Below are 16,454 nucleotides of genomic sequence, written 5' to 3'. Positions count from 1 at the left end.
TATCATTCGGTACAGGGCAACTGGTCCCGGGAGGAATCTGGATGGTCAATCAATCGGCTGGAAACCAGAGCGGTTCGTCTGGCGTTACATTTTCTCCCGTGCATCTGCAATCAGGCGGTTCTCGTTCTATTCGACAATGCGAGGACTGTGGCCTACATCAACCGTCAAGGAGGCACTCGAAGCCAAGCTGTAGCCGACGAGGCGGAGCTACTCATGGCTTGGGCGGAGCAAAATCTTGCATTACTAGCGGCATCTCACATTGCAGGGAAGGACAACGTACAAGTGGACTTCCTAAGTCGAAAGCGCATAGATCCAGGAGAGTGGGAACTTTCAGACCAAGCGATGGATCTAAATTTCCCGCAGGTGGGGAACTCCCCACATGGACTTAATGGTGACGCGAGACAACGCCAAAGCTCCGCGATTCTTCAGTCGCCAAAGGGATCACAGCGCAGAGGGAGTCGATGTGCTGGTACTTCCCTGGCCAGCCTCAGTTCTCCTGTATGTATTTCCTCCTTAGCCGCTGGTGGGCAAAGTTCTTCGCAGGATAGAAGTTCACCCGGGGAGCGTGATCCTAGTGGCTCCAGAATGGCCTCGGCATCCGTGGTTCGCGGATCTAGTCAATCTGGCGGTGGACGGACCACTACGACTCTGTCATCTACCCCGTCTTCTTCGTCAGGGTCCTATATTTTTCGACCAGGCAGATCGCTTTTGTCTAGCGGCCTGGCTTTTGAAAAGAGGAGATTGAGGAAGAAAGGGTACTCGGAAGAGGTTATCACTACGCTACTGCAAGCCAGAAAGTCATCTACCTCTCTCTCATACGTTCGGGGGTCGAGAGTTTTTGAGACATGGTGTCATGAGCGAGAGATTCTTCCCAGACAAGCTACTATTGCTCAGATGTTGAGTTTCTTGCAAAGCGGATTGGCCAAAGGCTTGTCTTTCAATTCCCTCCAGGTTCAGGTAGTGGCCCTAGGTACTCTGGTCGGCAGCTTGGTGGTATCACATCCTGATGTGGTGCGTTTCCTCAGAGGAGTAAGGCATTTGAAGCCTCCTGTCCGCCTCATATGTCATAATTTGGTTCTTCGTGTTTTGTATGATCGGCCTTTTGAACCCATTAAAAAGGCGACGCTAAAGGACCTCAGGTTGAAGACTGTGTTCTTGGTAGGTATCTGCTCAGCTCGCAGAGTTTCTGAGTTGCAGGCTCTCTCTTATAGGGAACCTTTTTTGAGAATTTCTGACTCATGGGTTTCTCTTCAGACAGTTCCTTCTTTTTTGCCAAAGGTGCTCTCAACTTTCCATTTGAGTCAGTTGGTTGAGCTTCCGGCGTTCCCCAATTTGTCTGAAGACACTCCGCACGCAAGGGAGCTTCGTCGATTAGACGTCCGACGATCTTTGTTACGCTTTTTGGAGGTCACAAATTCTTTCAGACTCTCAGATCATTTATTTGTCCTTTGGAGCGGTCCCAAGAGAGGTCAGAAAGCTTCTAAGACAATGATTGCACACAGGTTGAGAGAAGCGATTTTGTCCATGTACATTTGTAAGGGTCGACCCGGAGGGCCTGAAAGCCCATTCTGTTCGTTCTCAAGCGGCTTCTTGGGCCAAATGCCAGTTGGTGTCGCCTCAAGAGATTTGTACAGCTGCTACTTGGAAGACACTCCATATTTTTGCTCGCCACTACCATTTGGACGTTCAGGCTCCAAAAAGCTGCAATTCTGGCAGTGGCGTACTGCGCGCGGGATTCGCAAGGTCCCACCTGGTTTAGGGAAGCTTTGGTACATCCCACGGTCTGGACTGATCCAGGTACGTACAGGGAAAAGAAAATTGGTTCTAACCTGATAATTTTCGTTCCTGTAGTAGCACGGATCAGTCCAGACACCCACCCTAGGATTAGGAGTGGGTGGCATTGGGTGTCGGTATTTCAAGAGTCCGTGCGCGGGTATCCAGTTTATTTTATTGCAGCATACTAAGAAAGAACTCTACAGATTACTTCCAATGTTATACGTTTATAATTGTAGTTCTGTTATTGCTTGATTCATTGCTAGTACGGTTAACTATTTTTATGCTTGGTTACTCGATATACTGAGGGGATGCTGGAGGCACACCATGTTAAGTGAGGGTGCCCTTCAAGTTTTTCTCTGTCTCCATCTGCTGGAAGGGAGGCATAACCCACGGTCTGGACTGATCTGGGTACGTACAGGGAACTAATGCTTGGGTACTTGTCAGGTACTTGTGACTTGGATTGATCACTGTTGTAAACAGGATACTGGGCTTGATGGACCCTTGGTCTGACCCAGTATGGCATATCTTATGACCTTTGAGTTGCCCCATGCTTTTGCCATCTTTTCCAGTTCTTCTCCCAAAAAAAAGCCAACCCTTAAACAGCAATTTAGTTAAATTAGTCTTAGAGATAGAATGCACCCACCAGTTGCATATTCAGAAGAGGCCATGAAAATTGCTATTATGAATGCTACCCCTCTGACTGAGAAGCAGACCAACTCATATCCAGCATCTGCTAAGCACGCAACTCTTGGTTTGAAATGCAGATAATCTTTCCCTAAAGCTTCCTGGGCATCCTGGGCTAGACACAGCTCAGATCTTGCCACAATGCAACAAACATGCTGAGTTTTGTGGAGCTATGCTCACAGCCTCAAAGGTCACCTAGCAGATCAAGGTGCCCATCCAACTCACTGAGAACCAGCCCCCCCCAAACCAAGTGAGGGAGGGAACCCATGTTTTCACCTCAAGAGCTGCCCATCTGAAATAAGGTTCACTTGGGAGAAGGTGCCTAAGCTTTCCTTCCCCAGAGCCCCACTCAAACTGTCACCTCAAGAGCTCAAAGCGCTTGAGAGCTCTGCTCAACTGGGGAGGGAGCAGAGGCTTTCACCTCAAGAGCTGTGTAAAAGCAAACACACACTCATGTAGGGCCATCCTCTACTGAGGGAGGAAACCAGCCGTCCACCTCAAAAGCTGCTCACTAACTTTCACCCAGCCTCTCCAGGCCATAGTCCACAGCACAGGATGCTTGCCTACCATCTGCTGGAGACAGACAATTCTGGCAGACTGGTATCAGCCTGGATATATATGGGGAGCGACATCAACAAGCTCGCCAATCTCTGTTTCCATCTGCTGGTTGGCACGCATGGCCTGCTGGTCTGGACTGACTGGATGAAGATGAGTAAGGTATTGTTTTGTCCAATTATTTAAAATAGTAATCAAGAATCCTTCACTGACACTCACTCAAGTTCAGTCAGGGCCTCCAGATTCTCAATCAACTGGATTTGGTTGTCATAGAAATCCAGTTCTCGCAGTGTCACCAGTAGCTCCAGATTCTCAATCTGTTTGATTAGGTTCTGACGCAGGCATAGAATCTATGATAGGGGAAGAAATGTTAGATTAAAAAAAAATAAACTGAGAAACCCTTGCAAAGATAAATCAGTGTTCAAAGAAGAGGTACCCTGCAGGTGTACAAAAGTGTCAGCTAGTGTGATTGCTTATACTAGAAAAGACAACTAGACATTAGGCTTTGGTTGAACAAGTCCCCTATTGATGTGCAAGGGGGTTCAGTGCAACGGGACTCTGGCAGAAGGGGGCAGGGTTCAGCATAAGAAGGGCGCCTGCAGAGTGGTTTCAGTACAAGACGGTCTCCTGCAGGGGTTGCAGAGAATTTGTTTCATAAGGAATTTTGCTAGTATCTGCTATTAGTATTATACTTTAATATAGCAATTCCCAGCAGATAAGGAACTCTTTTCCCACACTATACACCATTTTGGAACTCCTTCTCTGAACTGCTTCCATCCTCTCTCTTTACAAAGATGTAGCCTCCAGGGTCAAATATGGTACTGCAGGTGAGATCTCACCAGTGACCTATATAAGGGCGTATCACTACCTTTTTCTTACAGGTGATAACTGTAGGCTGGAGATCTTAAGATTTGAGCCATTAACCTTCCACTTCTTCACTAGCACTGAATTAAAGGAGCAACAGCCAGTAGCAGACCCTATTTGTTTTAGCCTGCTGCTCGTTACCCCCCTTAGCATATTGCCTTGACATACTCTAAACCTGTAAATGTCGTGGACTTGCAAATAATACCTTACCTATGAAAACTGGTACAGTGGTTTAGAAGCATAAATTAGCTTGTTTGTATTCATTGTAAAATTATACCAAAACAAAAAGCGTCTTTACTTTCTGATGTGACTACTGCAGACTCACCTTCACTTTCTTCAGCACCTCAAACCCTTCAATTTTTCCAATTCGCAAATGATTCAAATCAACATCCTGGAAGAGAAGATCAGAGACAAGAGCTGCTGGCTGTTAAATGGCCCAGAACGAAGGCACTGGGAGCTGGTATTGGCAAGGGCAGTAATCCTGGCAAAGCCCTCAAAGAGCAAAGTATGTGGGAAGCAGTGAGTAAGCTCCTACTTGAAAACATCTGAGAAGCATTAATTGGTAATAATAACTTGGGGGGGGGGGGGGGGGGGGAAGAGAAGAGAGATCTTGGGAGTTGCTTATAGAGACAGTTCTTTAGTGCCAGGTTATATCTGCTCAGAAAAATCCCCTTTTCAGTTAGTTCTTATTGTAAGTACCTTATAAAGTGTAAATAGTTCTTTCCTTAAGCACCATTAGAAAATGAGTAACCTATCAGCCTCATGACATCAGCACACAAAGAGAATTCAGTACTGCATGTCATCATGGCAAGGTTTTACTAATGGGGAGTGCAGAGGGAGAAAATGGAGAGCCATGCTCCCCAGATCACCACAGTAAGGTAAGTGCAGGGGGCAAAACAGAATCCAGTAAACAAAACAGATCTTGGCAGCAGTAATCAGGCCTTCAAGCCATATGGCAATGTAGATTTACCTAAACTGGCCAGCATCTCCCTCAGCGGGTAAACAGAGCCACATCTCCCTACTCCATCTCTGCTCTGTATTTCTTCTCAAAGAAGTCAGTGGGACAAGAAATAAAATGTATGGACTACCTCAGCTTCCGGGTCCAGATTGATTGTCTCCATGTCTATAGGGGTCATCGGTTCACCTGCAACATGAGATATGAACTTAAGTAATGCAGCTGTTAAAGCAAAGAATAAGAGGCTATATACATGGGGAGAAAGGAGACTGCTTTTATCCCTGCTCACCATAATTCCTGCATTTCTCAGACACCTAGAACATAGTAATGATGGCAGATAAAAGTCCAGATGGACCATCCAGTCTGCCCAGCATTTTACTTATGGTAGTAACTGTTGCTCCGTGCAGGTTACCCCCATGCTTTCTGTTAATATTTCAAGAGCTGTAAAATGAAATGTGGGCATTCAGTAACTCCCCTGTTCACCTGTGACACTTGCACAAATGGGAATGGGATGGGTACTATTACACATGGGGAATAATCTGGCAAGAGTAAAGTAATGCAACAGTTCAGCTGCCATCCTCATTTCTCAGGGAAAGTAATAACCGAAATCAGAGAATGACATGATACACTATTTCTGTTTCTAGAAAGGAAAATTGGTTCTTACCTGCTAATCTTCATTCCTGGAATACCATGGATCAGTTCAGACTCCTTGGATTATGCTTCCCTTCCAGCAGATAAAGACAGAGAAAGTTTCACTGGTACTGGCATATAACCAGGAGAGCCACCTGCATTCCCTCCATATTGACCTGTACCCAAGCCAAGATTCGCCACATAACAAACCTAATGAAATACTAACAATGACCCACAGACGAGCAGGGGGAAAAAGGAAAAACCCCGCTTTAAAATAAAACTCTTCGTTTCATAACTCCAAACCAGAAGAACAAACTTCACCAGCTCTACCACCTATATACATCAGAATGACAGAAGCACAGGCAGACTCTCCCCCATACCTAGGCAGGACTCTGGACTGATCCATGGTACTCCAGGGACAAAAATTAGCAGGTAAGAACCAATTTTCCTTTCCTGATCATACCCGGATCAGTCCAGACTCCTGGGTTGTACCTAAGCTTCCCTAAACAGGCTAGGACTGGAAGAGTCCCACTCGAAGAACTCTAACGAAAGTGTGCAAAGTGGAGTAGACGCCCGACAAATTTCTTGCAGAGACACCAATTGACATTCGGCCACGAAGTCACCTGAGATCTAACCAAATGTACCCTCAATCCTTCCAGAACCAGACGGCCTTTACAGATATAAGCCAAGCTTCTTTCAATCGTCTTGCTATTGTAGATTTTGAAGCCTTCTGACCTTTCCTAGGACCACTCCATAGGACAAAGAGATGGTCCGACACCCTGAAACTATTGGCGACTTTGAGGTAAAGCAACAAAGCCCTCTTCACATCCACCCATTGTAACTGTCTAGCATGCAGAGTTGCCGTGTTCAAATCCGGAAAGGCTGGAAGCTCCACGGTCCGATTCAAATGGAAAGCAGACACCACCTTCAGGAGAAAAGAGGGCACCATCCTCAAAGATATTCCAGAATCTGAAATCTTCAGAAAAGGTTCCCTGCACAATAACGCTTGCAGTTCAAAGATCCTACAGGCGGAACAAATGGCTACCAGAAACACCACCTTCAAAGTGAGATCCTTTACTGTTGCCCTTCTTAAAGGCTCAAAAGAAGCTACACACAACCCTTGCAGAACAAGATTCATGTTCCATGAGGGACATATTTTCCGCCCAGGACGACACAGATGCTTAGCTCCTTGGAGAAAGTGAACGACATCTGGGTGCACAGCCAAGGACACTCCATGCACCTTGCTCCATAAACACCCCAAGGCCGCAGCCTGAATCTTAAGAGCGTTAAAAGCCAGGCCTTTAACCAAACCTTTCTGTAAAAAGGCCAAGATGTTACCTACTGAAACCTGTGTCGCGACTATTATTCAACCTATGCACCAGGACACAACGACCTTCCAGACCTTTACATATGACGATAATAATTTTGTATCATTTTGTATGATAATTTTGATGGTATCATTTTGATGATAATTTTGTATCATCTGCAAATTTGATTACCTCACTCGTATTCCTTTCCAGATCATTTATAAATATATTGAAAAGCACCTGTCCAAGTACAGATCCCTGAGGCACTCCACTGTTTACCCTTTTCCACTGAGAAAATTGACCATTTAATACTACTCTTTGTTTCTTGTCTTTTAACCAGTTTGCAATACACGAAAGGACATCGCCTCCTATTCCATGACTTTTTAGTTTTCTTAGAAGCCTCTCACGAGGGACTTTGTCAAACACCTTCTGAAAATCCAAATATGCTACATCTACCGGTTCACCTTTATCCACTTGTTTATTAACCCCTTCAAAAAAATGAAGCAGGTATGTGAGGCAAGACTTCCCTTGGGTAAATTCATGCTGACTGTGTTCCATTAAACCGTGTCTAACAATGTGCTCTGTGATTTTGATCTTTAGAACAGTTTCCACTATTTTTCCCAGCATTGATGTCAGGCTCACCGGTCTATAGTTTCCCAGATCACCTCTGGAGCCCTTTTTAAATATTGGGGCTACATTGGCCACCTTCCAGTTTTCCAGTCTTCAGGAGTCCGGAAGGTGTCCGGAACCATAATTTTAGTTTAGTCTGTTTATTAAAGATGAACAGAATACCAACAAACAATTCCTGGTGCGCAGTGATTCTTATGCACCCAGGGAACAATAAAGCACAGATAGAATTTTACAATTTTCTCCCCTGCATAAACCAATCCCCACCCCCACCATAACCCAGCTCAAAGAAACATAAAGGGTTGTAGGTGCTCCTCAGTATAAATAAAGAAATAAATGAAAAACACAAAAACAAACCTCAAGGGTAATTAAGTTTTAAATTTCTCACCTTAAGAGAGGGATTGATCATATGTACTTGTCCCAAAAATTGCCATAAAGCGTTGTTTAGTTTTACAAGATCTGGTAACATCAACATTTTCCATCTGCATCAAAGCATTTAAGCTATTCCTCCATGCCAATTACGTCACAGCCTTCTTCTGCCACTAGACCAATAATATTTTTTTCCCCACAAGGCAAGCTTTTTGGGGGAGCAAGCGGTCCCCCCTTATCCACTGTTGGAAAAACGTCCTTGTAGTCAAAAAGTACACCCTCCAGAGTAAAGAAAAAGCTACATTTCAGAGTCCACCTTGGCCAAACGTCCCAAACTACCTGACAAGATCAAAAATAATGTCCCTGTGTACCCCTAGCCGAGGAACATTTGGTATACATCCCCGATGGCATAAGCCCCGCCTTAAATAATCGAACTGGGGGTAGATATGCTTGCATCATAAACTTATATTGTATCTCTCTTAGTACCACATTGCTCACCAGGTCTGGAATGTAGGACAGATAAGATATTTACTTCTTACTTCAAGAGAAATAGCCAAGTCCATTACAAATTACTTGTAACAGATCTGAAATTTTAGTTTGGAGTTTTTTCAGAACCCTGGTCTAGGTGATTTGCTACTTTGTTTGTCAATATGGCCTACATCATCTTCCAGGTACACCATGATTTGGTTCAGTTCATCTGAATCATCACCCTTGAAAACTGCTTCTGGAACAGGTATCTCCCCAACACTCTCTTCAGTAAACACTGAAGCAAAGAATGAATTTAGTCTTTCCGCGATGGCCCTATCTTCCCCAAGTGGAAGATAGGGCCATCGCGTAAATTTTGTAAATCAAATACTCTTGTATAACCTGCATACTTCCCAGACTTGTTAATCATGTTACCTCTATCCTGCTTGTTAATCATGTTACCTCTATCCTGCTTCTCTCCTTCATTTAGTTTGTCAGGTTCGCTGTTTTTTTTTTTTAACTTTCTTTCAGTTGTCCTCCCCCCCATCCCTGTTATCTGTAATTCCCACCTTTTGTTATTATGTAAACCGACATGATGTGTATTTTAATGTCGGTATAGAAAAGCTGTCAAATAAATAAATAAAATAAGTGCCCCTTTAACCCCTCGATCATCTACCAGTCCAACCGACTTTCAGGCAGGCTTCCTGTTTCAGATACATTTTAAAAAGTTTTTATTATGGATTTTTATCTCCATGACCAACTTCTTTTATTATTTATTTATTTATTTATTTAGCATTTTTATATACCGACATTCATGAAAAAATATATCATATCATATCGGTTTACAAGGAACAAAGAAATAACATAACCTTAACTGGTGGAAGTTTAAAGTTACAATAAAACAGGGGTATGTAACTGGGAAGGAAGAGCATAGAGGGGGACAGATAACTCATGAACTAATTACAACGAGGAGGAAGTAAGTGCAAGAGAGTCATGATCTTATCTAGATGTGGCTGATGCTATGTTTTCAAATTCTCTCTTTGCCTGTCTTATCAATGTTTTACATTTAACTTGCCAATGTTTATGCTTTTTCCTTTTTCTTCAGGTGGATCTTTCTTCCAATTTTTGAAGAAAGAGGCTATTTAGCAAAAGATCTTTCATCTCACCTATTTTTTTCTCCACAGAAATTTTATTAAGGTTTAACAGAAAATACAAAGAAAAATATATAAGGCCAAGAACAAAGGCAACATCAGAAACACCCACATCCACCCACCCACCCCTCCCAAGAACTACACCAGAATTGGAAGTAGGAAAACTAGCACATCATATTTCAAAAAATTAAAGTGTGTAAAATCATATGGACATAAGAAGCAATACAAGAAGAAAACAAAATTGTGAAAGTGAAAAGAAAAAGAAAAAAAAGAAAAAAAATTATATCATGAACTGAACTGCAGTGATTGAGATCCTGCCGAGAACCTCTGCTCACATTGGTCTATATTTCGGGTAACAACATTCCTAAGGTCAGTAGGCAAACTTGATAGAAAAGATGACCAAACAGTAATTAAATGCCTCCAGTAAGAGAAAGGCTTCAGTTTAATAGACTGAGACTTCAAACACAGCAAGTCCACAGATTTCTTAGGCCAAAGAGCTCTCGTGGGAGAGAAGGAATATAGCCACCACAGGAGAATGCATTGCTTTCCTACCAAGCCACACTTATATAGAAAAAGGCCGCCCGCTGTTCCCAAAAAAGGTGGTTTCCGGAGGCGTACCCAGTAAACAAACCGCTAGAGCATTCTATAGACTTATTCCACAATCAGCCAATAAGCTGAAAATTTGCCTCCCAAAACCCCTGAATAAGAGGACACTCCCACAGGACATGACTTAATGTCACATCTAGATGGTCACATTTAAGGCACCTGCTATGCTTGGCAATCCCAGCTCTAAAGGCTTGATAGGGGGAATAAAGCATTCTGTTCAAAATTCTAAATTGCAGTTCTCTAAACACGACTCCCTCAGAAGCCCAGTATAACGTATTGGCACAAACAAACATGTCATCATAGTCTATTTCTATATGCAGTTCCAAACCCCAAACATGAGCTAAAGAGGCCAAGAGCCCATAAATTTGGACAGAATGTAAATAAAGCAAGTTTGCTTACCGTAAACGGTGTTTCCGTAGATAGCAGGATGAATTAGCCATGCTGTCTGGGAAGCGTCGCGATCCCGAATAGGCGGAGTTTCCCCTAGCTGATCACAGAGTTTTTGACTCTGTGCGGTAGTGTTCCTGCGCTGTTCCCTCACTTCTTCAGTTTCTTTGTAGCCAAGCGAGAGGTAAGTCAAGAAGGTATGTCTGTCTCTGTGTGACTGTCTAGGGAGGAGGAAGGGAATGCATGGCTAATTCATCCTGCTATCTAAGGAAACACAGTTTACTGTAAGCAAACTTGCTTTTTCCCGTCGATAGCAGGGCTGAATTAGCCATGCTGTCTGGGAGTCCCAAGCTCCCGGGTTGTGTCCCTGTATATTCATTGTTTGGAGGTTTGGACATCAACTCCTGAAGTGGTAGACAGTCTCATGTTCTTTTTAGTGATAAGACTGTTGTGCCTAGTGCTGCATCAGAGGTCATTTGCTGTTGGAGGCAATAATGCGATGTGAAGGTATGAATGGATGACCATGTTGCCGCTTTGCAGATATCAATTAAGGGAACTTTGTTCAAGTGGACAACTGATGCTGCGGTGGCGCAGATTTGGTGCGCCTGAGGCTTTGTGAGTAGTTTAATGGAACGTTTATTGTAGCAAAAAAGTATGCATTGTGATAACCAACTGGCTATGGTCCTTTTTGAAACTGGATGTCCAGGATCATTCGGGTTAAAGGAAAGGAACAGTTGAGAAGGCCTCGAAGTTGACCGAGTCCTTTTCTTATAGTAAGCTAATGCTCTTTTACAGTCCGTGTGTAAACATTTTTCACGCTCATTAGCATGTGGTTTTGGCATAAAAATAGGTAGAGTTACGTTTGATTAAGATGAAAAAACGTTACCATCTTAGGTAGAAAGAAAGGGTGAGGATGAAGGGTCACCTTGTCATGGTAGAATTCTAGATAAGCGGAGTAGTGAACCAAGGCTTGTAGTTCGCTGATTCTCTGTGCAGAAGTTATGGCAATGAGGAAAATTGTCTTCCATGTCATATATTTGATGTGGCTAAAGTCTAATGGTTCAAAGGGTGGAAGCATTAGTTGTTCCAGTACTACGTTTAAATCCCATGGAATTGGGGGTTTTGTCACCGGTGGGCGAAGTCGGATCATTCCCTTCATGAATCTAGAAATCAACGGATGGTTAGACATTGGAAGGTTATTAAAAGGTTCATGAAAAGCTGCTATAGCACTGATATGAACTCGTACCGAAGTGGTGGCTAATCCTGCTTCGTAGAGCGTGTGCAGATATTGTAGTAATTGAGTGGCAGTGGATGAGAAAGGGTTTATGTTCTTTGGAGTACACCAGTGCAAGTACCACTGCCACTTTCCTTTGTAGTTATGTCTGGTTGAAGGTTTCCGTGACGTAATAAGAATATCCTCTAGTTAAGAAGATAAACCTAAGGGAGTTAGTATTTGCCTTTCAATCTCCTTTCAATGTGAGATGAAGGGATTGATTCATGGGGTGAAGTAATGAGCCCCCTTTCCTGTGTCAGAAGATGTGGAAGATTTTATAGCGTTATTGGTGGATGAATGGAAAGTTTCACAAGGTACGCATACCAGGGCTGTCTCGGCCACGCCGGGGCTATTAAAATCATGTCTGATCTGTCTTGGATGCATTTCTGAATCGTTCGAGATATGAGTGGAATGGGTGGATAGGTGAACATTAAGCCTGGCGTCCATGGAATGAGAAAAGCATCGGGAGCAATCCTTTGATTGCTGGGATAAATTGAGCAAAAGGTCTGTTTGTTTCCGTGGCAAAGAGGTCTATTATGGGAAACCCCCACTGTTTGAAGATGTTGTGTGCCACTTCTGGATTTAAGGTCCATTCGTGTGAATGAAAAATCCGACTGAGATGGTCTGCTGTTACATTGTCCAGACCTGGAAGATATATTGCTTGAATTGATACTTGGGCTTTTATTGTCCAATGTAGAATTCGTGTTGCTTCCCGACAGAGTCCAGGAACCGGACCCTCCTTCCTTGTTTATGTAAAACATGGCTACCTGGTTGTCTGTATATACCATGAGGGTTGATCCCCGTATCTGATCCGAGAACGTTTGAAGTGCCATCCAAATGGCTCGTAGTTCTAGAAGATTGATCTGGTATGTAGATTCCTGAGGGGTCCACAGACCCTGAGTTTTCAGTTCACCCAGATGTGCCCCCCAACCTTGTTGGAGGCATCTGTGGTCAGAGTTATCTGATGAGGAGGTAAACGGAATGGAGCTCTCGAGGAAAGGTTTTTGGGGAGGAACCACCATCAAAAGTCCTCTTTCATTGCGTTTGTAATTTGAAATCTGGTGCTGAGTGGCTGTATGAATTGAGACCACCGAGTCTTTAAACCCCATTGTAAGCGGCGCATGTGAAGTCCCTTTGCGCGCCGGATCGACGTCCCTGCCGTCCTGCCAGCATCTCGCTCCACGCTCCCCCAGGCTCGTTGCATTCGGCACGGGTGACCCATCGGGGTCCAAGCCCGAGCCCCGAGCCTGAGACCGGCCTACCACCTCGCCGCACGATGCCACCGAACCGCCCACCCGGCTGACCTCACATCCGGCTGTTGGAACCCTATTTAACTAATAAGCTCTCTCCAGGCGTCTCGCGCCGGCGTCTCGCGTCTAAGGAGCGCGACAAAGGGGCCTGCCCCTTGTCGTGCCCCTTTGCGTGGCCCCGCTGCGTTCCCCGCTTTCAGTTAACCTCTCCTCGCTATTCTTACCCCCTTCCCTCAGTTCTTTCTTCTCATTGCCCCTATACTCTATCCTATCCAAGGAATTTACCACTATCAAAGTATTCCTCTCTCAATCCAAGATGATTGCCAATCCTATCCACATACTCAAACACAAATACCAACCCTTCACACAGACACACCATAAACATCAACATCTAAACAGGCACCTGATCCCAATCATGCTCACACCATTCACTCAATTCCTAGGCCTCACGACCTTATCCATTTTACTATTTAACGCACAATCCATCACAAAAAAAACCACCATACTACATGAATTACTGGACGACAAACCAGACATATGTGCCATAACTGAATCGTGGCTGAAAGTCACCGACTCTGTCCTACTTAACCAACTGCCCATCAATACATATGACATCTTCTCCATCCCTAGACCCAAAAAAAAGGGAGGCGGGCTTCTACTTGCTGCCAGAAAAGAACTAAAGTTAACCTCATATCCTGTTAAAACCAACACGAAGTTAAAATACTCAAATGCACCCTTAGGAAATTAGAAAGAGACTGGCGTAATGACCCCTCTCTCACACGACGTAATGCTTACAGAACAACCTTAAACAAATACCGCGAACAAACTCACAATGCAAAAAAGGAATACTATGCCAAAAGAATTCATGATTTGCAATTTAACTCAAATGTGCTATTTACATATGTAGCCCAATCGACAAAACCCAATACTACACCCTACATGGACAAAGACGCTGAAAAGAGAAGTGAAGAACTTGTCAAATTCTTTCATGAGAAAATCGCAAAAATCATGACCCGATTTCCTAACAACAATCTTCCTGCCAAACCCATCCCCAATATACATCATGCCACATTCAATTCCTTTGATCTCATCGGCTCCTTAGAAATTGAAAACACCATTAAAAAAATGAAGCCAGCCACACATCCTAGTGACACTATTCCTACAAAACTCCTCATATCTATCCCTGAAATAATTGCTCCACACATTGCTAATATTATCAATTGCTCCCTTACCCATGGTGAAGTTCCTACCCCAATGAAACAAGCCATCATTAAACCCATACTAAAGAAACCCAAAGCTGAGCCCTCTGACCTCTCTAATTACCGGCCCATTTCCAATCTACCTTTCCTAGCAAAAATTCTTGAAAAAAATTGTAAACACACAACTTACAGATTACCTGGAAAAGTATAATTTTCTCGCTCCTACTCAATTTGGCTTTCATAAGCATCTTAGCACTGAAACCCTCCTCATCTCACTCACCAACGCCATCCTCACTGGGCTAGACAAAGGGCACTCCTACCTCATAGCCATGCTTGATATATCGGCAGCATTTGACACTATAAACCACAATATCCTCATTTCCCGTCTCAGTGAAATAGGTATAGCTAACACCCCACTGCGCTGGTTTGAATCCTATCTTCAAGATAGACAATACAAAGTCTTCTTTGGGGACAAAGAATCACAACTATACAACATAAACCATGGAGTACCCCAGGGTTCTGCCCTATCTTCTACCCTATTTAATATATACATCCTCCCCCTCTGTCACCTCCTTTCTGAACTTGGTCTCTTGTACTTCATCTATGCTGATGATGTACAAATTGTCATCCCAATCACTGACTCGCTGACCAATGCCCTCAAAAAATGGGAAACTGCCCTCTCAGACATAAGCGCGCTCCTCACCAGCATCAACTTAGCCATCAATCCTGACAAAACCGAACTCATGATAATCTCCCCCAACAAAGGCAACAACAAAGAATTCTCCACACTCTCTCCTCTCCCTTTGGCCAGCTCTACTGAAAATGTCAAAAACCTAGGTGTCACCATAGACAGCCATCTTAATTTTAAAAAACACATCAATAATACTATAAAAGATGGATACTTCAAACTGCACACCCTTAAGAAACTAAAACCCCTCCTATACCAATGTGATTTCCGCACAGTGCTTCAATCCCTATTATTTGCTAAAATTGACTACTGTAACGCCCTCCTGTTGGGCCTTCCCAATTCCACCATCCTACCGCTGCAAATGTTACAAAATGCTGCGGCCCGTATCCTCACCAATACAAGAAGGTCAGATCATATCACTCCCATACTTAAAGAATTGCATTGGCTACCAGTTGCTCAAAGAATCACCTTCAAAGTCCTATCACTAATACATAAGACCCTATACACTGAGAACATGATCTGGCTCAATAATGCCATTCAGTTCCGCAAACACTCCAGAACCCCCAGACCGCAACACGCCGCCACACTTCAATTACCCCCTCACAAAACTACCAGACTCGACACAACCAGAAAACGTGCCTTTGCCATAGCTGGCCCCTCCTACTGGAACAGTTTGCCACCTGATCTTAGTCAGGTACTATGCCCAAAAAAATTCAAGCAGAAACTTAAAACATGGTTATTCTTAAAAGCCTTCACATAAAGTACCCAACACCTCATCCAGCTATTCCCCTCTTGCTTTTCCCTGAGTCTAAACTTATGTAAATTTGTAAATATGCATTATCCTATTGAGTTACATAAAGTACTCCTTTCTAATATCTTTATAAAGTTGATGCCTAGTAATCTATTGTACCTAATGTATTTAATGTATTTATCCTATGTATTAATTTTAATGTAATCATCTTATTTCTACCTTTTCATTTTTCCTCTCCCTCCCCATCCCTGTTTGCATTCCCTGCTCTAACTTTTCTTTGTTATAATCTCCTAATGACCTTTCTTAAGTTGAATATTAATTGTAAAGCACTGCCGCTAATTTCTATCTGTTCCAGCGCTGATGCTAAACGAATGGCGGTATATAAAGAACCTCAAAACAAATAAATAAATAAGTCTGGTGTGAGGAACCACATAGATCGCTGCTGCCATATGACCCAGAAGTTGGAGAACCTGGTGTGCAGATGTCCGGTTTCTGTGAAGCAGGCTGTGTGCCAATGATTGTATGTTCTGCATCCTGTCTGGAGGAAGGTACGCTCTCTGTTCCACTGTATTTATGAGAGCGCCTATGAACTGAAGTAGTTGAGTAGGTTGTTGGTGAGACTTCTCGAAATTGATAAGAAATCCCAACCTCTGAAGGCATTCGATTGTGATCTCTCAGTGCAAACTGATCCGATGCTATTATTAACCAGTCGTCCAGATAAGGAAAAATTTGGATTGAAAGTTTCCTTAGGTGAGCCACCACCACTGCTAGACATTTGGTGAATACTCTTGGGGCTGAAGATAGGCCAAACGGGAGAACTTTGTATTGGTAATGTATATTCTGAACTTGGAAACATAAGTACCGCCAAGAAGACGGGTGAATTGGTATATAGGAATATGCATCCTGCAGGTCTGATC

At 43.5% G+C, this 16,454-nt stretch overlaps 1 protein-coding gene across 2 annotated transcripts in view; it reads right to left on the bottom strand.

The window, feature by feature from the left end:
* The window catches only part of PPP1R7 (protein phosphatase 1 regulatory subunit 7), a 74,572-nt gene that overhangs the window by 36,177 nt on the left and 21,941 nt on the right, over positions 1-16,454 (bottom strand). For both annotated transcript variants that reach the window (XM_029615633.1, XM_029615634.1), the window contains 3 exons: positions 4,968-5,023; positions 4,205-4,270; positions 3,235-3,365 (listed from right to left, as the gene is read on the bottom strand). In XM_029615633.1, the coding sequence (XP_029471493.1) occupies positions 3,235-3,365; positions 4,205-4,270; positions 4,968-5,023 (253 nt within the window). The remainder of the gene's footprint in view (positions 1-3,234; positions 3,366-4,204; positions 4,271-4,967; positions 5,024-16,454) is intronic.

The sequence above is a fragment of the Rhinatrema bivittatum genome, chromosome 9, assembly GCF_901001135.1.
Source record: "Rhinatrema bivittatum chromosome 9, aRhiBiv1.1, whole genome shotgun sequence".
NCBI classification, from domain to species: Eukaryota; Metazoa; Chordata; class Amphibia; order Gymnophiona; family Rhinatrematidae; genus Rhinatrema; species Rhinatrema bivittatum.
This window is presented reverse-complemented; position numbering and strand designations above follow the sequence as displayed.